The 27,686-nt window shown below is 40.6% G+C and overlaps 1 protein-coding gene across 1 annotated transcript; it reads left to right on the top strand.

The window, feature by feature from the left end:
* The first annotated feature begins 3,261 nt into the window (after nt 1-3,261).
* On the top strand, nt 3,262-25,785 carry LOC114149547 (fibroblast growth factor receptor 1-A-like). Its single transcript, XM_028025527.1, has 17 exons — nt 3,262-3,502; nt 11,532-11,661; nt 16,503-16,601; nt 16,707-16,879; nt 17,311-17,428; nt 17,755-17,945; nt 19,368-19,512; nt 19,591-19,781; nt 19,875-20,020; nt 20,699-20,820; nt 21,528-21,638; nt 21,738-21,928; nt 22,385-22,507; nt 22,581-22,651; nt 23,795-23,932; nt 24,023-24,128; nt 25,100-25,785. The coding sequence occupies exons 2-17, from the start codon at nt 11,553-11,555 to the stop codon at nt 25,157-25,159; spliced, it is 2,094 nt and encodes a 697-aa protein (XP_027881328.1). The 5' UTR covers nt 3,262-3,502; nt 11,532-11,552; the 3' UTR covers nt 25,160-25,785.
* Nucleotides 25,786-27,686: the final 1,901 nt, after the last annotated feature.

The raw sequence follows: 27,686 nt of genomic DNA, 5'->3' as shown, positions 1-27,686 counted from the left end.
CCGAAATCCACAGATCACATGCTGGGGTTATTCATTAAGCGGCTCCACAGTGCAGATCATCTCAGGATTCCTCTGATCTTCAGTCTGTCTTCAGTCTTCAGTCTTTATCTGCAGTTTTTGAGGAATAATTAATGTGGAGTAATGATAAAGAGGGAGCTGGTTCTACCGCAGCCATGTACATCAAGAAGCAACTATGACATTTTTAAGGTTTCTTGGGAGGACAAGTCTGACACCAAGGAACCTAAAAGTTATTGATTACAACAACAGAAAACTTCCTAGAAATTTATAAGAAAAGGAAAATGTAAAAAAATTGAGTTACATTCATGTTAAAATAATTGTGCCAGTAGGAGTTTTGATTAAAAAAAAAAAACGGAGAACTTCTTCTGTTTGCTGATTGGCTCAGTAGAAATTCTACTGGAGGAATCCAAGTGAATGGGAGAAATCCCAGATTGAGCTGTAGGTAAGATTTGAATCGAGCGGAAGAGCGTATGAATGCAATGCCTGATGAAGCTGTAACTGAAGATGTCCCAACTCTTAAATCAATTGTTTGTGTTTTGAGTTTCCAGTGGGAACGATAAATGGCAGCAGAGTGACAAAAAATGTTACTCAAAAACTTAGTGGAGCTTCATCACAATCACAGCACATGCTAGCACTAGTAACTGGGAAATGGAAATGTTCTGTAGTAGAAGCACTGTCCTAAGTTTGAAAAATACTTTTGTTTCAGTTTTAATAGAAAATATATTAAAATGTACTGTAGAGGTCTTTTTGCAGGATAAGTTTGATCTTTGATCTTTAATCCTCAAATGATTAAATTAATATTAATATTCCGTCACATTCTCGTGAACTCAATATCAAGTCTCGTCTGGTTTTGTGAGTTTCGTGTATCATTACGTCCCGAAACTAAGAAGATCCAGAAAACACATGAGTTTATCTGTCTGGAATCCCTTAGATCCACACAATGTTAACCACAGGAGGCATCTGGGTTCAGGGCTCCTGTTCAAGGCAAGTTTAGGCATAGTCAGGAATTAGCCTGTGAACACAGTCACGCATGTAATGAGCTGAATGTTGTGCTCTGGATTCGGTGGAGGCTAATATCTTTTTGCAACCGAAATGATTACAGTGAAAACTGACTTCATGAAACGATCCAATACGCTCTGGAAACCTTCTCAGATCATGCTCAGAAAAAAAACAGCAGGAATCTAAAGATGAGGAAATCCTTTCCCTTCCTGCTGCTTTCAAGAATAAGAGGTGTGGCAGTCTCTCTCAACTAAACCAAAACACACACACACACACGCACACGCCTGCATACAAACACACATGTTTGTTCTGTTATTCTGAGGGAGCTAATACTCAGCACTACAGATCAGACACTTTTTTATTAAATCCAATTTCTCAATGAAACTGATGGCAACAACTTTCAAACACAAAAGATGATTTTTACCCGTCTGCAAAATAGTTAAAAAGTCTAACAAAGAGGAATTGAGTTTTGACACATGTGAGTAAATTTTACTCACTTCTTCAATACTTTAACTAGCATCCTCTATCGGAAAGGCTGGGGTAGTGATGGACAAAAGGACAAAAGATGTGTTCTTTCTTTTATTTAACATTTTGTAGATAACATTGCGGCTTGTGTTGCCATGGACACCGGCTCCACATGGAATTGATTGGAAGCTGCCTGAGAAAAGAAAAAGGGGAAACAAAGGGATGCTGTTTGGTTAGACTGAGCAAAAATGTTTTTATGTAATATGTTCTGATATGATCAGAGACTGTGTAAGGAGCTTTAACTTGGCTCCATGTTCGATTGGGGTGTGTTACATTGGATGTGTGTTTGGAAACACCTAATGCTGCGGAAGTGTGAATTATTTTATTCTATTCCCATTCTGCAATTCAAATGTACCACTGGTGACCCACAGCATCATGCATCCTCCACCAGGCTTGACCTGCTCTCTGGGTTAAGACCTCGTCTCCTCCAAACAACAGCATCACTTTACATTTTGACTTTTTGTTTCAACTTTGAGCAAATGAGAAGAATAAATAATTTAAATGAGCGTTTTTGTTTTTTACCAATCCAAAACAATTACTCACAAAAACTATTTATGCAATAGTTTATAGCATTTCTTAAAACAGTTTTTTTCACATAAAAGCTAAAACATAGTTCATTTAAATTTCTATATAAGAAAGTTTTTGGATAGTTTTTTTTTCATTTATTTTGGTTTAAATAAATCATTAAAAGCATAACTTTAAAGTTAGAAATTTAAATGGAGCTGTTCCAGCCCAGTCAAAGCATGTGACACTACATCCATATTCAGCCGTTCATGGACACATTAATACACAGATCCACAGATCCATCATAACCTTGGGTTTAAGTCATTTGCTCAAGGGCACGTTAACATCTGACAGGAGGAATCTGGGATGGATTGCAAGACAACACAACCATCAGAAAGTTAGTCCTTAGTTAAACTAAAACTTTGTTGACACATTTGACTCGATTTCAGCTTTAAACCGTCTTTGCCACCTGCTTATTTCAGCACTGCAGCACAACGTCTTGCTCACTCTGCCTTGCAAAAAAAAAATAAAAAATCTCCAGATCTGACAATGTGAGGATCTGGTGCACAGTTTTCTTCAGGTGACCCTGTAGATTTAGCTCTGGTTTCATAGCAAAAAGTCTTTTTTATTTAATCACATAATGTCACAGCTGATTTGTTTTTACAAATAATCAAATTCAATGTAAGCCACTGCAGATTTATTATTATTATTATTAATAATAATAATAATAATAATAATAATAATAGAAATGAAATGTTGCTTTAAATTCTTCATTTGTGCAACTAGGTTATTATTTCTGGGTTTTTTTTCCCCCTTTTTGTTCTTCAACAAGTCATTGAAATTGGAACAAATGTTGAAATAATTTAGTAATTTAGTCTCGGTTCTGTACCTGAGCATTTTGTGTGTGTGTGTGTGTATGTGTGTGTGTGGGGGGGGGGGGGGGGGGGGGGGGTACACTTTAAAGTACTAAGGTAGGCGTGCGTGTGTTTGTGTGTGACGGGTCGCTGTCCTCACATGTCGCTAAATCCTCTGAAGTCTCTGTGGAAACACAGACTGTGTCCCCACAACAGCAGGAAACCCGAAGCGAGGGGCTCCTGGGAGGGAGGCCCCGGTAGAAATAATGGAGATGTGTGCGTGTGTGTGCGTGTTGGGAGGCGTGGGTCGGGGGCGCTGACCAGAGGAAACTCCCACTGTGGGCGTTTCTTCTGGCTTCCATTATTTATTGAGACAACTCTGTCTACCAGTGGCGCCTTTCCCACGTTTTTCTCCAGAGTTAGAAGAGCGGCTGGCTCGGACTCACCCCGCCGGGATTTACCGCCAGCTGGAGGTCACAAAGCCCGTCCGGACCGCCGCAAGACTTCCGCAGTAGTTCTGGAAAGTTGATACTTCATGGTTGTACGGACGGACGAACTCGGTGTTGGGCTCCGGATCCTGCCAACTGGACCGTCTCGTACAGGTAGGTCTGTCTCGGCGGACCGGATCACTTCCTCTGTCAGTCCGGAGATCTTTGGACCTCAGTGGGTTCTGACTGCCGGCTGCAGGCGGGCAGGAGGGCCGTGGTGGAGCGGATGGATCTGAGCCACTGGAGCAGAAAAGTGTCCAGATGTTCAGGGAATAACTTTATCAGCTCAAAACCGACAGATTGGTTTCAGTAAACGTCCCGCAGTATAAATGGAAGAGGCGGTAATGAAGCTATATTATATTACATGTTACATATTATAATATGCTGTATTACATCTGAAATAATCATCTCTCGTCATAACAGAACCCTTTGTGTGCTTTCTTGGATTTTATCTGACAGACCAACAAAGTTTTGCAGAGTCCTGAAGTGGAAAGTGTGCATGCTTTGCTTTTCCATGTATGTGAATATATTTTTATAAATCAGGATCATAACAATAAAAACCAGCTCCACTGCAGATCAAATGACTCCATCAGCTTCACACATCAAACTGACAGTTGGCCGATCCTCTTTTCAGAGCAGCTCAATCAGATTGGATGGAGAGCTGTTTTGTCAGACTCAGTTGGGTTTAGGTCTGGACTTTGATTATGCCATTTTAGCAGTTGTTTATGCTTTGATCTGAACTCTTCCACTGCAGCTCTGGCTCTGTACTTGTGTTGTCCTGCTGGAAGTGACAGATCTGCCCCAGTCTCTGTTCTTTGGCTTCCTCCAGCAGGTTTTTTTTTCCTGGTATCATCCGTCTCATCACCTCCAGTCAGAAGATCCTACCCACAGCATGATGCTGCCTCCATTATATTTCTTCTACGTTTCCTTAGCTTTAGAACTTCTTGCTCGTTTTTCCAACCATATCTTCCTTGTTGCTCTTATTCTGCTGAAGCTCAGATGTGTGTCTGAGAGCTGGCTGGAAACAGCTGTGAATCTCTGCTGCTCCTCCATGGTTACCATGGTTACCACGGCTGCTTCTGTATAGAAATGCTCTTTTTGGTCGGCCATGTCTTGGCCCGGTAATGAGTTGCACTGGATTTTTATTCTAGCATCAGAGTAAAGGGGGAATGGCTGCAAATGTCTTCCACACTCTTTAGGTTTTTATTTTTGTTTATTATTAAACTCCTTCCACTTCCCTGCTCTGCTACTCTGTGTCAATCTGTTAAGTCTCCATAAAATGATCTGATGTTTTTAGGAAAAAAAAAAAAAAAATGAAAACAGGGTGAATGCTTTAGCTAAACACAGACACGTGTGAAGCATTGTGGCAATGCTACTGTCATGTTCTTCATTATTTAACATGAATATTTTGATATGCTATATTTGACTCTAGAGCAGAGGTGTCCAAAGTGCGGGCCAGGGGCCATTTGTGGTCCCATGACTGATTTTGTGTGGCCCCTGAATGACTTAAATTAATCCCAGCAGGTGGTTGATGCACATGGAAAGTTTTTTTTCTAATTACAACAAAACAATGATCAAAAATTAAAATCTTCTTACAAAAATGTCAGCTTTTTTATTTGATTTATTTTATTTTTATTTTATTTGTATTTTAAAGCAGCAGTATTATGTATCTTGCAGGCATCTTGTGCACAATACCTTCAGTTGCTGCTGAAGGTATTGTGCTATTTTTTAATCAAATATTACTTTAAAAAATTGACTTTATAATTTAATGTTTTGAAATTGGGCCCCTGTCTCTTTAAAATCTCCTGCTCTTTCTGAAACTCCGCCTTCAGGAAGTCGTCAAAACATGGCTCCTCTATTAACCCTTTAATAACATTTTTAGCAGCGTTGCTCCTATGATGAGCTCAGCAGATGCTCAGTTCCACCGGGTGTTTGCTGATTGCTGCTGGCTAGTCTGAAGGAGCTGAATGGGGGAGGGCTGCTCTGTGAGGCAGAAGCTCAGAAACTTATAAAGGAGGAGCTGCATCTTGAAGGCGGGGTTAGGTAAACCCAGATGTTTTGCACAGCTGAATGGTTGCCATGGAGATTAAAGGATTTCTTAAATATGCATGAACGTATCAAGGCAACGGTCCAGGTAAATCTTAGATGAGGAAATAACATTATAATATTGTGTAAAGCTCAAAAAAGCAGATTTTACATAATACTTCCCCTTTAACAGCCAAACGTTCTGCTTTCCCTTTAATTTCTTTGTAGATTGGATCACATCTATTCATTGATTTCTACACTGAAGCAGACTTTAGAGCTCCAAAATCTGCTTTTAATTACATTATTAAAACTTTCTAAACAAAGCTGACCTAAATCTTGTTTTTGTTGCAGAGTGGACTAAATCTTAAAATAAATGAATAAAGGTTTTGCCTTTTCTTCTTTAAGGAAAACATGTAAAAACCTTTTGAATTTTGGATCTACAGTGATTTACAAATTACTTTCCTACAAAAAGAAATCTACTTTCTTTGTGTAATCAAAATACTACATGCTAGTTTATTGTTGAGCAGAAAAAAAAATCTCAAAACTTTGTGTAAATTTTAGTTTTTAAAAATGTTTTTTTTTATTTTATTTTTTGGTCCATGTTTGCGACATGCTTGAACAGCCCTGCTTTACTGCTGCAGAACTGCAGCTGATTATTAACACTGGCTGTGTTCCTAAACATAGATAAATATAACCATATTTCCACCATATTTCAGGATGTTAAATCATCACTTTTCATGCTGAACTGTAATATGTGGAGTTTGCATGATACAGGTGAGTCACTTTTCCTCTAAAAGAATTTTGGGTCTGAAGCAAAACAAACCTGGACCATTTTCCCCTTTAAACTTGACTTGCTCTCTTCTCTGTGATGGTTTAAACAAAGTCTGTGGAAGGTTTACAGCCTTCTGCCTCACTTCCTGTTTGGCACTTGTGTGTATATTTTCCAGCCTGGATGGATGAGAGCCATGAGCAGCTGGTATGTTAGTATGAGAGCTATGTGGAGCTGCCAGCCGGCTGCAGAATCTGGTGTGTAGGTGAGGGCTCCGGCTCAGACTGAGTTACACCAGGATGGAGACTTTTAGGACCCAGATGAGAAAACACAAGGACCTACAGACACTGACGGGGTCAGACGTCTGTTTACCTCCGTCAGATTTTTAGGCCTGTGTAATTCTCCTGAATCCTCAGAAGGTTTTCCATGCAGGTTTTTTTTTTTTTTTTGCGCTGTGCAGCCGGGGAAGTTCTTTTCAGTCCAAATTGCTTCTTTCCGCTCCGACTCTTTTCATGTGCTTGTCTGGAGAGTTGGATCAGGTCCACCAGAAAGGCCTCGGCCCGGCCCACATTTCAACCCAGGACCTTCTGGCTCCAAGGCAGCAGCTCTGACAGCTGTGTCACTGTGCTTGGTCTGACACGCAGGAAATTGACGTGTTTATACAGTGCAAAAGGTTTCATTCTGCTGGAGATTTGCAGTCAACACAACGCACTTTGATTTAAAAGTATATTATGATTATCTGTAGTTTGCCTCATCACAGCTTGAGTTTCTGTCCAGCTTATAGATCACTTTGGCCTTTTCAGTTATTAATACACTCAAAGATCACATCCATTGTAATGAGTTTCTTTTTACTCACAAATATATAATTTTTTTTAGATTTTAACAATTGGACCAAAGGTTCATGAACTGGATTTGATTTAGATTACAAAAAAGCATTGAAATCGAATTTCATTGGTTTGAAAATAGCATTAAAAATCCTATTTCCAATTCATTTTTATGCAATGAAGGCATTTCATGAAATAAATGCATCTCTGTGTATAAACTAGGATTTGAATAATCTCTATGTAATCCAGCAGAATGCAGTCCAAGTTTTGAGTGAATCCACGTTGGTTCAGATGTCCAATACCAAAACCACAAGCCAGCTCTATCAGTGTTTCAGTTGTTGACTTACAAACAACAATAAACCTAAAGAAGGCAAATGTTATGTACTTGAATGTCAATAAAACCAGCAGAAAATCCCATTGAAAGATATAGAAATCTGAACTGGAAAGCATGTAGAAACCATCAACAGTCTTCAGAATATTTCAGCTCCTAACACGTTTTCCTCCAAGATTGTCATACATACAACATCAATATAATGCGGGAACTACTTCCCTTTTTACTTCAAAATAACAGTATGTCAACCTTAATGGGGTCTGGATGTTTTCATCCTGAGGAAACGTCTCCATCTTGCCAACTCACTCCACATCCCAGGCATGATGTGGGGTAGGCTGTGTGGGCGTGTGCGTGTTACACACTTCCTGTACCTTTTTGTCAGTTTTGGAGGGACATCCAGTTCTTGGTAATATGCATGTTGCTTTAAATTGAAATCCCTCCGATGCTGTAGAAAGCGGAGGACGGGGCTTTTTGGTCAAAGGTGGAGCTTGGAATATATCCACTAGATCTGCTGGCTTTTATTTGGACTGGGTTTTTAAAGTATTTCTATAAAACACTGAAGCTTGTTTTAAGCTGGGATGTCCAGGTTATTGGTGATGTTAAAGGTGCAAAAAAAGAATAAAATGATGTATTATCGTCTAGATTTTAATACATTACCAAGACCCGGCATTTTTAACAAGACCTTTTATTCAATCTTCTTCTGCTGGTATAGATGATCAGTGCCTCCAGGATGCTTCAATGTTGTTTTTTTTATGATTGTTGTGGCATAAAATTACTTATTTTGCAGCAGCTCTTCCAAAATGTTGTGGTCACAGTTGAACAGTTTTTGTTTTGCCACAACACAGTCCTCTTATTATTGGGAGTTACGTGGCAAATATTCTTCTTAAGGTGGTCAAATAAAATCTAGCTAGCAAGTGTAACTCATCATGAGACGACGGCAGATGGTGTTTGGAGTTTGAAAAACAAATGCTGCGGTCACCGCATCTTACTTTTACAACCACGAGCAAACACAGCATTTTAAAATGACATGTTAAGCTCTAACATTTTTTTGAGTAAAACTGAAACTAAAAACTAAAAAACGGGTCCTGTGGAAAGAGCGTGTGACCCATGAAGTAAAGACCAAAACTAGAGCCATGAAGTCCTGTCAAAATAAAATTAGAAAATATGTTTTCTATATTATACTGTACTTGCTAACGTGAGTCTCTCAAAGTCAACTAACTACTAATATTTCAAAATATTTTACTCAGAAACAAATTTGCCATTTATTTTACATTACCAAAAATGTGCCCAAAAGGTTAATCCAACTCTTAAATCTAGCTCCAAATGGTCGATGCTCCTGGTTTTGGTTAGCGATAGCTGCTAATGTTGTCTAAAGGTTCTTGTTCCCATGATGCAAAGTGTAAAGGACAAATCACAGAAAAAATAAACTGTAAAAAAATCATAAAATTCCTTTGCATTTCTACAGTACGTTTACCAGTTTTTTATAGTGTGGTTGTATAATGTCTTTTAAGATTTCATTTAATCATGTGGAAAGCAACAGTGAACACAAGTTCTGTACTGAAGTGAAAAATGATTGGGTTTATTCCTGGCATTAACTAACTAACAAGGGATGTAAAACAGGCAACAACAACAGTAGCGTTCTAGTTACCATGGAGTTTGATCCAAACAGCTCCGGCTTTCAGTTGGTGGCAGCAAGTTGCATTTACTGAATATGTGAATGAAGGCGTCTGCTGTGGTGCCTGATCACTTGTGAATCTTCTGTGTGACACAACAAAGACTCAACAGTAATTAAACAGGCGTCTGTCTGTGTGTATGTGTGTGTTGAGCGTATTAATTATGTCTGCATGAAGCTGGCATCCTCCGCTGCTCTGCTCATCACACTCCACCCTCAACCACATACATGTGCTCTGCATGCACGCAGCAGCGCGCCGGGCGCAGACGCTGTAATGAGACGCTCGGGCGAGGGCGGCCAAACAGTCCTCATTTTGTTTATGAGCCTCATAAGATGATGAATGTCATTCACTGTCCCCCTTCTGCAGCCTCTACCAGCTCTGTTCACGGCGTAAACAGAGCTTTCTTCACTCTCTGTCTGTTTCCTGCTGGGATTTCTTCAGTTCTGAACAAAATCTGTGTGAACCCTGGGATTTGTTTCATGACGCTGAAAGGACATCTGTCAAAATAATAAAATAAAGCACATCTGTCTGGATGTTTTTTTTAGTTTTTTTTTTAGAATTTTTCACCATTTATTTTGACAACTTTAATGCCAGAATGACATCCTGAGGAAAAACGATTCCTTAAAAAACATCGTGGCAACATGACGTCTTGTCTCACTATATCCTGTAAGATGCTCCACTTTTGTTGTCAGCAACTCTATAGTGAGAAAGTCCAGTATAGAGTGCTGAGCTATTTCCTAAGTATGACCAGAAACATTCCTAAACCGGCCTTATGTGGAGATGTGGATGGGAACCGTGTGAGGTCAGATATATTGGAGATATGGTGAGATTATGGAACAGGTTTAATAAAATGTCGGATCACAGATTCACAAAACACATTTTCTGTTGGGACTTCTATAACGGATATATTTTGTTAAATAATTGCTTGGTAAAGTTCTTGATGTTTATTCAGATTTCTTTTAGTCTGGTGATGAAGACAAACTGAGGATTGTGTGTTTCAATTAGCTCAGTATGTTTCAGAAGCTCTTCCAGAGAGGACCCTTTATGTATAAAGGATGTTATTGATGTGTTTGTGTCCCATTAGCCCACTGGGACCGGGCAGCTTTTATCAATCAATCACATTTTATTTGTATAGCAGCACATTTCAGCAGCAAGGCATTTCAAAGTGCTTTACATCTTCTCTGGCTATGTGAACTCGATGCTGTCAGAATATGCCAAGAACCCTGGACAGAACTGGAAACACAAAGATGCAGCCACCTATCTAGTCACATCGTTGGCATCCAAAGCCCAGACACAGAAGCATGGTATAACACAAGCCAATGAACTGGTGAATCTGACTGAATTCTTTGTGAACCATATTCTCCCAGATTTAAAATCATCCAATGTTAACGAGTTCCCAGTGCTGAAAGCACATGCGATCAAGTATGTTATGATCCAGTGCGTATAGATCCATTAAATCTATGTAGAAAGAGCTTTCAGTACTGTATCATCTCACTGTATTGCATTTCATGCTATTCGAGATATTATCCTACCCTGTGTTGATGCAGCCAGTATATTCGTTCTTTTGTATTTCTGTGTGTTTTAAACACAGAAACACAAAGCAACATAGAATCAACAATCAAAACATGACATTAAATCAAGTTTCATCAATAAATTTGTAATTGATTACATTTCAAATACAATCCTAAACAGGTGGGTTTTTAGTGGAGTTTGCATCCATAAAAGGTTTACCTGTTACACTCCTACTGTGTTATATGGAACAAAATACCTGTTGCTATTTTTATTCTCACTCACGCTCACAATCACACAGTTTAAAACGATGTAGGCAGCATTTTAATGGCCTTCTAGCACGAGACTCCGTTCACCTCTTTCACGGAATTTCGCTCTGGGACTCCGTCATCCCTCACGGATTTTTGTGCAATTTCAATATAGAATCAACAATCAGACCATGACATTAAGTCAAGTTCCATCATTAAATTTGTAATTGATTACATTTCAAATACAATTCTAAACAGGTGGGTTTTTAGTCTAGATTTAAAGGAAGTCGGTGTTTCAGCTGTTTTACAGTTTTCTGGAAGTTTGTTCCAAATTTGTGGTGCATTGATGGTGAATGACTAACTTTTTTTCCATAGTGACAAAAACCACTGACTGTGGTCACAGTTACTCCAGATAAATAATGACATTAAGAATTTGCACTTAAATTCTAAATGAACAGCTGATGCACTATTAGTTTATACTTGACCAGCACCAGCTGAGCTACAGGATGCAGACCCTGTGGTTTTAATGGTTTACTGGGAATTGACTCAGAGACATTTGAGCATCTGAGCATTTCTTGAAAGAATCAGAAGAAGTCTGTGTGTTGCACAACCTAAATGAGATTTTCATTGTTCCATAAAACGAAAGGAGTTCCTAAAGTTTTTGAAAAACCCCATTGTGCCTCAAGACTGGAAAAATCTGCAGAAAGTAGGAACATTGAATCTCATTGTGATCTAATTTCATCATCTCTTTCCTCTCTCTGCAGCACAAAAGTCCCAGTAAGTTGATGCAGTCGTATGTGATGGGTTCCCGGCGCTGCTTCCTGCTTCCGTGCGTCCTGGTGCTGCTGCTGGTTCAGGTCCAGTCCAGACCAGCCACAGAAGACAAGGACACAGGTCAGAGCCTTTGTGTGCTTTATCGCACAGAAACCACAGCTGATAAAGTAATTCAGCTGTCTGTTTGACGTGATGGAGTTTAGTTAAAGATTGAGGGTAAAACTCAGAGAAAAACAAAGTTGGCCATAAAAACCAGAGTTCTGTCGGGTTCTTAGTTCCAGGCTCGTGGTTTTTGTTCTGCTCTGTAAACAACAGTAACTGGGAGGTCCTGCTTATTTTTCTAACAGGCTGTTGAACACTTTTGCAGGGATGTTTTGATGGATGAGACAACATGCTGGATGCATTGCTGCTAGCATAAACCACATGTGCACCACATGTGTTTGCACATGGTCACAGTCTCATTCAGCTCTTTCTTGCTATTGTTACAGCTGCAGTAGGTCACTTTTACAGAAATACATATGTATTTGTTTGACATATTTGTTCCAACTGTCACTATGCTGTGACCTTATGATTGTTTCTGGTTGTTTCTGAGCCGGAGGGCCACAGGGAGGAGGCACAGGAGCTCAATTCTTTTCACCGATTATCTGTCTCATACCATGCTGCCAGGACACACAGGGACAGTTTGAACAAATATGTAAAAAATAAATACTTTTAGAAATGTTACGTATTGCAGCTTTACCAAAACAGATTTCTTTTATTTCACACAGAAAAGTTAGTTTTGTACAAACTGTTAGTTCTGCCACAAACTGTGTGACAGTTTGTGGCAGAAATGGACCCAAACAGACAGGAGTCTCATATTGAAGGTATGATTCTACACAAACAAGCCCAGAATATCTAAAGCTCTGCAGGCCTCACTGCTTCTGCTAAGGTTCATATTTATGAGTCATAGAAGGGTTCCAAGGCTGAAGATTTCTGCAGACCCAAAAGAACAAAAATGCTTATTTCATATTCTCCAAAAAATTGTATTTTAGGAAAATATTCTGTTGACTGGCGAGACAAGAGAGGAACTCTTTTTAGGTGTGCATCCTGTTATATGCATAGACGGTGTGACACCAACACGGCATTTCAAAAAAAGGACATCAGCAGTTAAGCAAGCTGATACTAGTGACAATCATCTGAAGCCCAAATCAACCAGTGAATGGATCAAAAACTAAAATGGAGGTTACGGACCGGCCTAGTCGAAGTCTGGAATTAAATCTGATATAGATGCTGTGTCATGGCCTCAGACATGCTGCTCTGCACAGTGTGACTGAATTAAAACCATTCAGCTAGAAGCACAGGGCTAAGCTGGCTGGGATAGCTTCAGTCCTTCATAAGAGAATTTAGCATTTTTAAACCAAATTTTGCCTTCACTCAGGTTTTCTTTGTCTGATCTAAGACGTGTTTAAAGTTCTGAGACATTTCAGCGCAACATGAAAAGCAACAGGAGAGGAAATCTGTTTGAAGGCACACGTCGGTACTAGAGCATCTGAAACGCTGGCAGACAGCAGGCTGCTGCTGAGGCCACTTTGTGTTTACTACTTAGCATTCCCATGACCGGCCTGCCTGCTGCTCTGCTCTCACTGTGGAACTGGTGCAGAAATGCATCACATTACAGAGCTCACTGTGTCCCAAACCTTGACCAGTAAACCATTGAGTTTTTTTTGTTTTTTTTCCATGAACCATTCAGTCCCAATTGAGTTGTTTTGCATGGCTTCGCTGTTCTCCATAAAGGCTCTGAGCTGAGCAACAGTTAGGCTTACTCAGTTCCTCCAGGATGTTGGGATGGTTTTTTGTGATTGTTGTTGCCTTAAAACTACTGATTTGCCAAAGTGGTGAATTCTTTAAAGTCTTATTTTCGCCGTCTTTCAAAAACTTGAAATCGCTGCACATGACCTTCCCAAAAAAGACACAGGATTTTAACATGGTTCGTGATTAAAGTGAACATTTTCAGGGTCCATCTTGACATAGCAGCTTTACACAAATCAAATCCTGTCCTGAGGAGAGGTCAAAGTTCAAAAGAATAATTCCATATTGTCTCATCCAGGTTAACATGAACTGTAGACACAGTAGAAGTCAATCCTTCAGAACATCTCAGATTAATGTTATAAAGATTAATGTTGCTCTTTAGCGCCACTCATGCTTTCATCTCACAGGTTTTCAAGAGATGTTGTGAAACAGGAAGTTAAATTAGAAGGGGGCGAAGGGGATTGGTCAAAATTCTGCTGAGTTTCAGTGATTGGTCAGAAAATAAGGAAATACTGAAAATGTTAAGGTGATTGGTCAGATTTACGGAAAAGTTGTCATGACTGATGAAAGCTGCAAGTTTGCGCAACATTTGCAATTGATAAGTTAATTTGCATTAATAGTTGACATCAGAACCTCACAACTGCCTGAAGGAACTGAGTGGTGTCACAACATAAAAGATTTTAAAAACTTACCAGTATATATAATCATTTCAGGGACCAACTAGTTAGCTACTTTGCTGAACCTCTTTGACCATTCAACCTGTATGTAGGAAGAGACGGACAATTAAACTAATCTGAGACGAAAACTGAATTGTCTTTCTGCTGTCTGACAAAATAAAATTCAAATTGAATGTAATCATCTCCTCATGTTCTGGATTCACACCACTGAAACTGGTTTCCCATGCTCCTCTGCTCACTGAAGTCCTGAAGTCAGCTCTTTTTGAAAGTGGTCTCGGCTTCCTTACGAACCGTTTGGCTCTCGTCTCGTTCCTGCTCTCATTTGTTTTCCTGTCTGATCTCAGCTGTGGTTGTATGTATTCCAGTTTGTGCGCCTATATAAAGGGCTAAAAAACCTTCCAAAAGAGTGAATTCTTTAACAGGATGGTGACTTTTTCTAGGTTTGGCTGATTTTGGCTCAGAGGCGTCTGAAAATGGTTAAAGGAATTTTTCTTTCTTTTTTTTTTCTTCTCTTTTTTTTTATGGCGTAACCATGGTTTGGCTCTGTGGGTGCTGGTTATGGTCTGTAGATTCCGCCCAGACACAGGAACACAGGAACACATGCACCCTGTCGCTCTCTCTTTTGGGTTCACTGTGCCAACCGGCTTAGCATAAAGCTGCACTTTCAGGCACCATTTATGCTCCTTCCTCTCTCCCTTTGTTTATGAATATGCATGTATATGTCTAGCGTGCCTGTGTATTTGGTTGTGTTTCACCAACCATCTGGGCTCCAGCTGACTGTCTGTAGCACCATTGTAAACTCTTGTTTTCATCTCAGTCAAGAATCCATCAGATCTCGTCTCTCTGCTCCAACCCCCTTTTATAAACAAGGCCTGCTTTCAATTTCCCAGCTCCCTCTGCTCTGCTGCGTGCTTTCTGAAATCACACCACTTCTCTGAATTCAGAGGGAAACAGAAGTTCTGGTCATGCCTAGAAAGTGGTCAGTGTTAGAACCTCAGCAGCATATTTGTGACTATGGTCAGTGTTGGTGACCATCTGGGCTCCAGCTGACTGTAGCTGAGACCAATGTGAGATTGACCACATTGGTCTCAGAAAGAGAGTTTCTATTATAAGGGCAGTATTATGGAAAATCTACTTTTTGGAGTTTTACATCATGTTATAATGGTATCCCTTCATCACAAACATACCTGGACTGTTGCTTTGATTCTTTCATGCATGTTTATGAAATCCCTGAATGTCCCATGGCAACCATTCAGCTGTCCAAATGTCTGTGCGGACCTAGCCCCACCTTCAAGGACAAAGCTCCTCCTCAGGAGCTGCAGCTTCCAAACTTCTGCCTCACAGAGCTCCTTCAGACTAGCCAGCAGCAATTAGCAAACACCTGGTGGAACTGAGCATTTGCTGAGCTCATTATAGGAGATACTTCTCAGATGCTGGTAAAAACATTAAAGGGTTAATAGAGGAGCCATGTTCCTGTAGGCGGAGTTTCAGAAAAAGAAGGAGTTTTAAAATAGAGACATAATTTCAAGGTGTTAAATTGCAAAGTCAATTTTCTTTTAAGTCATATTTGATATAAATAAGATTTTCATAACAACTGAAGGAAACAAAGTTACTTGATTGTGCAATAAAATGGCACTATGTGTCTGAAAAATACATAAAACTTCCCCCTTTGAAGAAAATTAAGGGCAAAGCCTTCTGAAGTCAGAATTCAATTGGAAAAGTCGGTTTCTACTCAGACCAGTATGACTGCAGACGATACATTATAATGTTACTACTGCTACAATTATCTATCAGAAGTTATTCAGAAATGTCCCAAGGAAGGAACAACCAGCTGTAGGATGGGAGCCGAGGTGTCTTGAGGAGAACAGGGGCGTTCAACCCAACATTACTGCAACCCAAATGTCTGAAAAGGTAACTGAAAGGTGCCAGGATACACAGTCTGTTGTGTAAGGGACTCCATGCACGTCATAATATTATGCTTAATTTGTATTAAAAATGTACAATGAAATTCATCATCCATGTCCACATGATGAAGACATTGCTGTAATGAATCAAAACACAACTGGGTAAGGATGTTCTCCAGTCTGCATTCTTTCTGCTTGGTAACCAATCAACTTGCACACTTCTTGCAATTTCAGTTTTTGCCTTTTCTTCTGACATGCAACATCATCAAGGTGATTTAAAGGAGTACTGACACCATCTTAAACATATAATATGGCCTCTCTCCCCCGGCTGAAAGGATGTGTGTGTTTTAAGCTTGTTGGTTATGGTCCAGATTAATGGGGAGGATCTCTGTGAAGTGGTTGGGGTGTAACTGTGCTTGGCGATAGCGCCCGTATGTCTGCTGCAGCAGCCTGAGCAGAAGCACTGACAGTTTCTTTGCACTGAGGTCAGAGGTGGATCCTCAAGCTGCTTTTATTTCTCTTAAAACACCTTTATGGCTGTTTCTCCTACTTCTTCATTAAAGAAATCTATTCTAAATCTCTTTTAAAACAGATGCAGCAAAGTCTTCTGAAGACGAAGAAGATGAAGAGTCATCCTCAGAGGAAAATAAACTGTCCAACGAAATGTCAACCAGCAATGAAAAGCTCCAACGTAATTCCCTCAATGGTGTTAGGACTCCCAAACTTTTGCCTGAAAGCAGTTGAGCTGTGAATGGCTGATCTTATCGTGTTTATGTTGTGGTGTCTTACTCATTAGCGCTGGCGCCGCAGTGGGTGATGCCAGAGAAGATGGAAAAGCAGCTCCATGCTGTGCCTGCCAGCAGGACTGTCAAGTTCCGCTGTCAAGCAACCGGGAACCCACCGCCCAGCCTGCGCTGGTACAAGAACGGGAAGGAGTTCAGGAAAGACCAGCGAATCGGAGGGTTCAAGGTCTGTCTGACATCAGCAGCTGCGTTTCCATTGCAAACGTGCGCAAAACTTTGTCAATAAAAGTTTATTAACGTGGTAAGTCATTAAAAAACATGCCGCGCCATCATCCCACCAACTACTTCCTGTCTTCTTCTTTGTGTTTTGAGTCAGTGCCGACATCCGGTTGTTGATCATGTGACTCGTGTTATGTGAAAAAAGTGCTTCCATGTAGCAAAGAAAGCAAATTTTGATAAGGGCAAAAAACAAATTCATCCTAACACTAAAACTTATCTTTTCTCTTTTTTTTAAATTGGCATGTTTCAAAAAAACCTAAGCGAACTTATTTGCAAATTGTCAAATTGAGCAATTATACAGTCAATGGAAACGCAGCTACAGTAGGAACAGCATATCTGGTTTTAAAGAGATATATTAAATCTTATGCTCTTTAACAGTTCAGAGAACACATGCTCATAATGGAGTCAGTGGTTCCTTCTGATAGAGGGAACTACACCTGTGTGGTGGAGAATGTACATGGCAGCCTGAAACACACCTTCCTTCTGGACGTAATCGGTGAGATATGTTGATGTTCTGGGCATCAGAATGACCCTTCTGTACCGAGTGCCCTCCTGTGTCACACCAATTTTCTGCATATCCTCTTGTCCTTCATCCAATCTCTTCTGATCTTCCACTTTTCTTCCTCCAAGACCTTAGGCGTGAAAATAGCCTTCCTTTCCAAAGATTTAGGCAAATACAACACAGGACATTCCTGATCCTAGCATATTTACTTTTATATCCAATAGAGTTTTTATGCTTTAGTGTACTGGACGTTTTGAAGTGTGCTACTAAGTGCAGCTTTTGACCTTCTTCTGACGTTTGTCCAAATGTCTCTGCTGCAGAGCGTTCTCCTCACAGGCCCATACTGCAGGCGGGCCTGCCGGCCAATCAGACAGCTGTTGTTGGAACCAATGTGGAGTTTGTGTGCAAAGTGTTCAGTGACCCGCAGCCTCACATCCAGTGGTTCAAACACATAACCGTCAATGGCAGCAAACAGGGAGCAGACGGACACCCATTCGTCATGGTTCTCAAGGTACGCAAAGCACACAGGTGGTGTTTTTTGTAAATTTAGTTTCCATCAATTGACATTAAGCAAATTTCAGTCTGAGCTTTATCAGACTGAAAAAGCTGGATATCAATGTCTTAGCTTAGCAAAGACATTGATACCCTAAGTGTATCAATGAAAGTGTTTGGTGGATTTGGTGAAGCTGTATTGGTCTCTTGAGGTGAAGAGAGAACCAAGCCGTTAGATGGAGCTTTCAGTTTTCCACTGAGTCTACACCGAGTGACATGGGCAACTGTCTAGGGTGGCATCTTGTGGGGGTCATCATGCCACCCCCAGCCCCACCCAGCTTACTCAAGGGACTGCAACATTCCAGCCCTCAAAAAATAACAAACCCAGAAACCTCATTAAATTTGCAAATGACTTTAGGAAAAAAAAAACAAGCCCACAGTCGCTGATGATAAGAAGACTTGGCAGCACTGGCTACAGGTCTATAAGATAATTGTATGGTTATGGTGGAGCCACTGATGTCACACAACAAATTCTATTGACTGGGGAACGGAAAAATGGTTTTGTTTTCGACAGACATGAGGCATACAAATGCATCACGTTTGTTGTTGCATTAGACGGCAAGTTGAAGGATTTGGGTTTGACCCCGTCTGTCCAGTGAGAGTCCAACTGCTGCTGGAGCCGCTCTCCTGAATACTCCGGACCATAAAATAGAACTCCGAACCGCACCGGCCCATGACTTACCGCTCTGTGGAAGCTGAGCATAACACTGTTGTTACAGTCAGTGTGCAGAAAAGGATTTGTATGCCAGTGGGCTGTAACGATTTACTGTAGTGGTGGCCGAGCTGGTTTCTGCTGCATGGCACTGGTCTCATTTTTCTTTCTCTGGTCAGCAGACAGTCAGATTGGGTTTGTAGGAAGTGGTGGGATAATGAGGAGAAACACTTCAGCCTCTTTTTCAATTACAGATGATTTATTTACCAGTCAAGTTGAAGATTGAGATTTGTACTATTCTTTTAGCAGAGTAGAGCTAACCATACCAACTCTGAGAAATGTGTCTGTGTTCCTGAGTAATCTGTAGGTTTTAATTTAAAGAGTTAACATCCACCTGCGTACCCTGTGAATCAGGGCTCTCAAACTCCAGTCCTCGAGGGCTGCAGTCCTGCAACTTTTAGATGTGCCTCTGCTGCACCACACCTGAAAAGAATAATTAGGTCATTAGCAAGACTCTGGAAAACTGATCTACACAAGGAGGAGGTAATGAAGCCATTTCATTCCAGTGTTTTGTACCTGTGGCACATCTAAAAACTGCAGGACTGCGGCCCTCGAGGACTGGAGTTTGAGACCCCTGCTGTGAATACTGCTGTTTGTATGTCTGTTTCAGACATACAACATTCTGTGTTTGTTTCTGATCTGAAGTTTTAATATCTATGTTGCCGTCAGGCTGCAGGTTTGAACACCACAGAAAAAGAAATGGAGGTTTTGACTCTGAAGAATGTCTCCCTGGATGATGCTGGAGAGTACACCTGCCTGGCAGAGAACTCCATCGGAGTGTCTTACCACTCGGCGTGGCTCACTGTGGTCGATGGTATGTTTACATGGAACCCCATGCACACCATAATTCAGACTCTCTCCTCTCCGGTCACCATGACTTCTCTCTCCTCAGAGTTACTGCCCTCACCGGTGCCCTCGCAGACATACTTGGAGATCTTCATCTACTGCCTGGGGTTTTTCGTCATCATCATTCTGACGGTCTCCGCAGTCATGTGTAGGCTCTGCTGCGCCCAGAAGAAAAGGGACTTTAACAGCCAGCTGGCAGTGCAGAAGTTAGCCAAGAGCATTCCTCTGAGGAGACAGGTGAGGCTGGCTGGCAGTGAGCGTTCAGATCACCTCTTCATTGTCTTCCTGATCTGATACTAAGACTCTCACATGACCCGTCTATCTCTGCAGGTTTCAGTTGAATCCTCGACCTCCCAGCAGTCAGGAATGTGTTTGATGCATCAGTCGCGTCTCTCCAGTGCTGCCACCACCATCCTTGCTGGAGTGTCGGAGTACGAACTTCCATACGATCCTGGATGGGAGCTGCCACGTGAACGGTATGTCTTTACCCAATGTCTCCAAAAGCAGTCCAACCCCACAAAAGTTTCATTTTACAAAAAGCACCGGCAGTTTACCACGTCACATGTATGGGACTAAACAAAAAGGTGGAAGGAGTTAATCTGCTGGTGATCTGCAGATTTAGGTCTGAACCAGACCTAAATCTGCAGATCACCATTTGAGGATCTTTGAAAAGACTTGGAAAATTTGATGGTCAGGTGCTCCAACCCGAAACTGAGGCATTTTACAAAACCAAATTTAAAATTATTATATCCTCCTCCCACTCACAGTTATTCTTTGCTTTCTGTTGGTCTGTTCAAGAAAAACAAATATATTGAGGTTTTGTGATTGGAAAATGTGATTGTTTAGTGTTGAAAGTGAAACATTATCTAGACATTATCCAGTCTTATACTGACATGGGCTGAAGAGCCACTTATGGAAATGGAACACAATGTAATTAATAAAGTCAATGTCCTTAAGAACTAGACCTTAAAACCGTAACCCTTAAGAATCATCCTCAACCTTAGAGAAGATTCATCATTGGTCCTTTGTGGCAAAAAGTCTAAATGCACTGAAACACTGCAGGTCTTATTGGTGTCCAACCCGTTGTCTACAGAGGGTTGGACTTGCTTTCATGACTTTCTGCTAAGCTATTGGCAAATCTGCATTTGTTTCAGCCTTACCCTGGGGAAGCCGTTGGGAGAGGGCTGCTTTGGTCAGGTGGTGCTGGCTGAGGCTATCGGGGTCGACAAGAACAAACCTACACGTCTAACCAAAGTGGCTGTAAAGATGCTCAAAGGTGAGAGATGACAGAAGCTATTCTTTTTTATATATTTTTGTTCATTAAAGCTGCAGTATGTAACTTTTACAAAAGTATGTTGTTGTTCTTTTTTATATTTATTAAAACTGTCACAGTGTTGTGACAGTATAATATGAGAGAGGTAATCTGTGAAAAGATCGATCTCCTCTACCTTCTCCCTGAGCTACTATTGCCATCTGAAGAAATACAACACTCCTGACCAAACACAACCAATCAGAGCTCACTGTTAAAGGAAAACAGTTTGTCTTCCTTCATCGTTGTTCATGCTAACTAACCTTAGCATTTGTGACAGAGTACGCTGTGGTGAAGCAGCTGTAGCTGTATGTGGTGGTGGAGTACGCCTCAGAGAGCAAAGTGGCTGGGGGTTAGCATGAGAGTGATTGACAGCGGCAAGACCCTCCTCCTGGCTCTGATTGGTTGTTACTGCACCACTACACTGAGTGGTGCAGTTAGTACTGGGAGCACTGGGAAAAGGCAGAGGAGCTCAATTCTTTTTTTCTCCATAGATTGTCTGTTTTATATTATAGTGTTAAAACATAATTATAATTTTAACAAATATGTAAAAAAAACTTTTTCCAATAAAAGTTACATCCTGCAGTAACTTTTAGCTGTGCTTCACCACAGCTGATCTGTTTTGCCCCCGGCGGCAGCAGATGTTCTAATCATTGACACGTTGTTGTGCTCAGCGGACGCCACAGAGAAGGACTTGTCTGACCTGATCTCTGAAATGGAGATGATGAAGATGATAGGGAAACACAAAAACATCATTAACCTCCTGGGCGCCTGCACTCAGGGCGGTGAGTGCTGAAGTTTTTAAACGGCTGGGTTGCGTGGGGAGAGTTCTGCTCATTCACCAGTGTGTTCTCCCCCGGATGTGCCACCGTTCCCTGGACCAGGCCCTCTGTATGTGGTGGTGGAGTACGCGTCTCAGGGGAATCTGAGGGAGTATCTGCGCGCTCGCCGGCCCGCCGGGCTGGAGTACTGGAGCGGCCTGCGGCAGGCTAGTCTGGGCAGTCTGGAGATCAGGGAGCTGGTGTCTGCTGCTTACCAAGTGGCTCGAGGAATGTCTTACCTTGCCTCAAAAAAGGTCAGAAAAAACCCCCCAGTGTCAGATATTGTACATGTCTAACCACTAAAAAGCTCTACTGGAAAATCACACAACACAAACAAACAAATAAAATAACCTTAGAATTTGTCTAGTTCGGTTTTTTGCTGTAATCTGTAGGCTGTTATGTTTCGTCACTTGGTTTTGTTGAGTAAAAACTGATAGAGTCCTACAAGTTTTTACAATTGCATTACATAAAACATCCAACTTGGTCAGACAAAGTAAGGGATAAAATGCAGCAGACAGACAGAACCGACTTCCTGTCGGTTTTTGTGCCTCTGTTAGCTTTGTTGGCTAACAAACCTGTGAGCTTAGCTTATAAAGTCGGGTTCTGAAGGATCACACTTTCTCTTTCCCTCTTTGTCTTAATGATTTCTTAAAATAATAAAATAAAACTTGCGATTTCAGCATTCATTCACTGGTTCTGTTTTGTTTCAGTGTATTCACAGAGACTTAGCTGCCAGGAATGTGCTGGTCACTGAGGACAACGTGATGAAGATTGCCGACTTCGGCCTGGCTCGAGACATCCATCACATTGACTACTACAAGAAGACCACTAATGTAAGCCTGACTGTTTTAAGGAAGCTTGTTGTAGATTTATTAACAGTATGACCGGATGCTAATGTGCCTGCAGGGCCGGTTACCCGTGAAATGGATGGCTCCTGAAGCGTTGTTCGATCGGATATACACACACCAAAGTGATGTGTGAGTTATCTACTCCTAGTTTTTTGTTTGTTTGTTTTATACCATCTTTGAAGTTAGTCATAGGTATCGGTGCTTTCAAGCTTCTTAAAGCTCAAAAATTGAGCAGGAGACTGATGCAAGTCTCTGCAAGGCTGGTTACTGCTTGGACTTCTAAAGGTACAGTTGTGTGAAAGTTGGGGTTGGAACTTAAGTTAATTCATTACTTGGATAGTCACTCATTAAAAAGTTAACACAAATAACTGCTTGTTTTTGTTTTTTATTACCCCCAAAAATCCAGAGCTTTGTATACGTGTTTCTGGTACGACATGATTCTGCTGCACAAGCGACATCCGCAAACAGCAGGGATGGACAAGCAAAGCCACGACTCTTGGGCCACTGGGGGTTAATATTTGTCTGATTGGAAACTGGAAAAGCCTATAGTTGTGTTCAAGTTTTGCTCTAAAAAGCTAGCTTATCAGCAAAACTATTCAAGCCTAAAACAGCATCTCAATGCTAAACGTGTAGCAGCTAATGCTAATGTCAGCATCCACAGTCCACTTTCCCAAAGAGGCTTCATGAATGATCAGAACTTCCTGAAACTCTAGAAAACTGAATGAATAACAACAATAAATATCTTTGTTGTTATTGTTTATTTATTCAATAATTTAGCACAATAAAGGATTTTTGAATTTAAAATTTAGCTTATTTTATCGATTACCGGTAATTAATTTTCCCCTGTAATTAACTAAATCAATTTCAAAAATAAATGGACTCCCACCACTGGTTAAATTACAAGAGGAGGACATAAAAACCACCACCACTCTTAAGGCAACGTTCAGATTCTCTTGTTGAGTCGATGAAGAACGGGAGTGAAAGGACTGAATTGGTCCATAGTCTGTTTCACACTAAACACGTCCTGCAAGACATAATGTGGTAAGAAAACTTGTCCACAGTAACTACGGTACTTAAAAGAAACTAAGAAAAAGGAATAAGATAAATGCCTAAAATTTCATTCAGTCATTATGCAATTTTATTCTATGTTTGCCCAGCATTATTTTTCCATCAGATAGTTTCTCTCCAGGGTTACACTTTTCTAAACCTGGACTTCTGTTTGCAGTTCAATCTCCACATTCTACTCGTTGATCCTATGTGCTGCCGCTGCAGGTGGTCCTTTGGCGTCCTGCTGTGGGAGATTTTTACCCTGGGAGGCTCCCCCTACCCCGGCGTGCCGGTGGAGGAGCTCTTTAAGCTGCTGAAGGAGGGACACCGCATGGAAAAACCCTCCGCATGCACTCAGGAGCTGTGAGTGCATACACACATTGACTTCCCTCCTCCTTAACTCCATCTGCAGATGTCCTAAAACAGCTGTCTTTATGATTTTTAATATTTCAGGTATCTGATGATGAGGGAATGCTGGCATGCTGTTCCAGCACGGAGGCCCACCTTCCAGCAGCTTGTAGAAGACTTGGATCGAACGCTTTCCAATATGGCCAACCAGGTAACAAACTTACAACTTTGGAGGAATTGTTGTTTATATTCAGCTGCAGTCGGATTTATTTGAATGGCTCTTTTTTCCAGGATGGGGATCATTACACAGCATTTAGTTTCAATGATTTCTAAATGTAACACTTGGGTGTAAACTTTTCTTTATTGAATCCACACTCAGTCAAAATTACATATGCAGCCTCAAATAGAACATAAATTCACCTAAATTGTTTTGTGACGTGCACTAAAGGTTTTAGAGAATATTTTAACCTGATAAGGGAAAAGAACTTTTAACTTTGTGGTTGATAATCATGATTGGATGTGACTCGTCGTTTCTCTTCGCAAACACAACAGGAACTGTTTGATACCAGTCACCAGGTCGACCAATGGCCCCAAAGACAGGAATGTTCTAATAATTTGTCAAAGATCAGAGATCTGTAAATGTTTTTTTAGTATTAGAAAAGTTGGTCATAGCTAACAAAATAACAAAAACTAAAATTTTAAAAATATTTTCAATAAGTAAAATAAATAAAAACAGTAATTAATGGGGGAAAACTATAAATAACCGGAACTATATTGTGCATTTATAAAACTAACTAAAACATACTGAAATTATATTTCTTTTATGTACTGTGTTTTTGTGTTTATGAATCTGTTTATTAGCTTTGTGAACTGATGGATTTTTGTCGATAAATTACAGTTCTCCATTCTCCTCCTGGTGGAGGCGAAGTGTTTTTCTGTAGGTATTAATGTACAAAGTGGTGACAGTAACTTAAAATGTTTACCTTCAGTTTCTTCATCTTTACTTCATCCATTTCAAAGCAGCCTGTTCTGATTGGTCAGTTTATCTGACAGTCAAGGCAGAATGTAATGCAGCTCATTTTCCGTTTGTAAACCAGCCACTTGCATGATGCTAATGCGCTTTAATGTGTCACCTTATTAAAGTTGAAGGCCAGCTCTAACTCTTTCTCCGTAACCTTGCAGGAGTACCTGGACCTGGCCGTCCCTCTGGTCCAGTACACATCGGTCTGTGGCTCTGCCTAGGCTCACCGTACCTCGACGGCGTCGTCCTGGGAACGTTTACTTCCTGTTTCCTGTGCAGCCCGGTCCAGCCTCAGATGAGGCCGCCGGGCAGAGTGACCGACGGAACTCAGACGAACCGTTTCACTGCTGTGTGATGTAAAGACCAGCTGGACTGAACTGGACTCCCTCAGACAGGAAACGCAGCGTCCGGCTTGGACAGAAGGAGAAGACGTACCTCAGACACTGAAGGAGGACATTTGTCCCGTGTGTCTATAATAATGTACTTCGTGTGAATATTGTACACATTAGTCTGTTTCATGTTGAGTATCTGTCTGGTTGTGTTACAGTGACATGAAGTGGAATGGATAGAAAAGTGGACAGCAACATGTTTTGATAAATCTGTGTAGTTATTATTCTTTATTTGTACAGTTGGATTCCTGCTCCTCAGCAGAATAACTCATCACACATAAAATACTCTCAGAAACATACTTTTTTGATTTATTCTGTTTGTTTTTCTGTAAAAAACAAAATAATGCATATTGCACTTATTCTCCATGGGCTGCTACTGTTAAACAATGAGCTTTAAGTTGGATGTAAAATAACTAAAGGACAGTATTAAAAACAATATTAAAAAGATGTCAAACCAATGTTGAAAAGCATGTCTTGTTTTCATTTTTGTTTGTTGTTAGGTATTTTGTTTACCTAAATACAAAGAAAGAACCACAGACAACATATATGAGTTTTCAACCAAGCTTCTACAGAAGGAGAAAACATAGAAACCACTTCTCCAAGGTGTTTACCATGCATTCTGCCTCCCTGCAGCAGAGCCTGTCTTTTTATTAAGAGGAGAAAGAAGGGAGTAAAGAGTGAAATGTGGGAGAGTGATAAATCAAAGAATGGCTATTCTGAAACAAGGAAGAACTACATTCTAAACACAAGCAGTTTAAGGAGTATCCTAAGATAAGAAGCAGCTGCAGCTTCAAGGTTTAGGGAAAAAGCAAGTTTTGTCTTTCACACGGTTTAACAAATTCCTCCTCTCTGGGGTGTGAATACTAAACCTTTAAATGAAAAACAAACTGTAACTACTTATGTAAGAATGATAACAAAACATAATTATTCTAACATTTGTTTTAACCTAAAGCTAAATATGAGTCATTGGAGTCATTTCCTCTCAAATACCAAAACATTTTTTTCTTTAATTTCATTTAATTTTTGTCTATTGACCTGGTTTATGTAGACTGTGCTCAACTGGAGACTAAATGTGCAACATCTGTTCCATTTCCAGCTGCTCTGGTTCTCTTTCCTGTATCAAACAAACCAAAACCTTTGAAAACCTGTTACTCCTCTCTCAGTCTGTGGTGGCGCTGCACCAAAACCACTGAAGGAAACAACACAAAAACCTCTGAAGCCTCTGACCCCCAACTTCCTTTGCAAAATGTAAACAACAATGGAGTGATGTCAGATTTTAGTGGTTGTAGGATTTCTCTTTTGTCTTTGATAAAAGATCATGAGCCATTTCTCTTGTTAGAGAAACAAGTATGATGTGAGACAGAATAAATCAAAACAAAACTTTTTTATTTTTATTTTTAGGTCGAGTTGATAAAAAGTACTAAAAATAAAGTAAATTACAAATTAGAAACCCGGAACTAAAGTATTAATCTCACCACGCGAGGATCGATCTGATACCGATACCGACTTGGTATTGGTATTGTCGATGTTTTGTATCAATTTGCCCACCTCTACCGATCACACGGTGTTCACATACGCATTCGAACCACACAAGAGTTCAGGATGGTGACTAGAATCCAGCCAAACGGACTGGAGTTGGGTTAAAGTAGACTAAGCAGAGCTGGTGTTGATACACCTAACGTCCCTGGCTTGATGCTGTTACACCAACTGCTGCAAACACTGAAGCACCTAAAGTTTCCCCAGTACAGCCTGCTCTGTTCCTTCTTGTTGATGCTTCACAGTTGTCCAGTCCAGTCTGTTGTCCAGATGAACACCGCAGCATTTATATTCCTTATATTTCTCTTGAAGTTTACAATCATCTCCTGTTTTCTTCACATTGAGGGTGAGATGATTGATCTCGCACCACGACTCGAAGCGCTCCACCAGATCTCTGCCTCTTGTCCGTCTTTCATAAGGACTGAATATCATCTGAATATTTTTGTACGTTTCGGCTTAAATTTCCTTTTATCAATACGGTTTAGCCAAGTTTTGTCCTCAAGTCTTGGACCATGATTATGGTGTCTCCTGCAAGCAGAAAACAAACATAGAATTGCTCCAATTGGCATTACGAAAATCAGTTTGCTTAATGAAAACACGCCAATTTAAAAAGAACTCACATCTATAATAGATTTGTGGTAGGAGGAGATGGGTTTTTTTTTAGCCGTATTAAAGTAGATGTACTTAGCAAGACTGCAATGGGAACATTTTTATTTGCATTACAGGAGTCACATGATCAACAGCCGGATGTTACTACTGGAGAAAACTACAATGAGGAATGGCAGGAAAGTGATAGTTTGTTTATTTATTTAATTACTTAATT

Source organism: Xiphophorus couchianus, chromosome 8, assembly GCF_001444195.1.
Source record: "Xiphophorus couchianus chromosome 8, X_couchianus-1.0, whole genome shotgun sequence".
NCBI classification, from domain to species: domain Eukaryota; kingdom Metazoa; phylum Chordata; class Actinopteri; order Cyprinodontiformes; family Poeciliidae; genus Xiphophorus; species Xiphophorus couchianus.
Note: the sequence above shows the minus strand (reverse complement) of the source record. Positions and strands in the feature narration are given on the sequence as shown.

What these genes read in the sequence shown, in the direction of transcription:
- LOC114149547 (XM_028025527.1), top strand. Translation starts at nt 11,553, where the DNA reads ATGCAGTCGTATGTGATGGGTTCCCGGCGCTGCTTCCTGCTTCCGTGC. An exon ending in TGGGAGCTGCCACGTGAACG is followed by an intron (nt 20,021 to 20,698) that starts GTATGTCTTTAC and finishes CATTTGTTTCAG; the next exon opens with CCTTACCCTGGGGAAGCCGT. An exon ending in GGCTGTAAAGATGCTCAAAG is followed by an intron (nt 20,821 to 21,527) that starts GTGAGAGATGAC and finishes TGTTGTGCTCAG; the next exon opens with CGGACGCCACAGAGAAGGAC.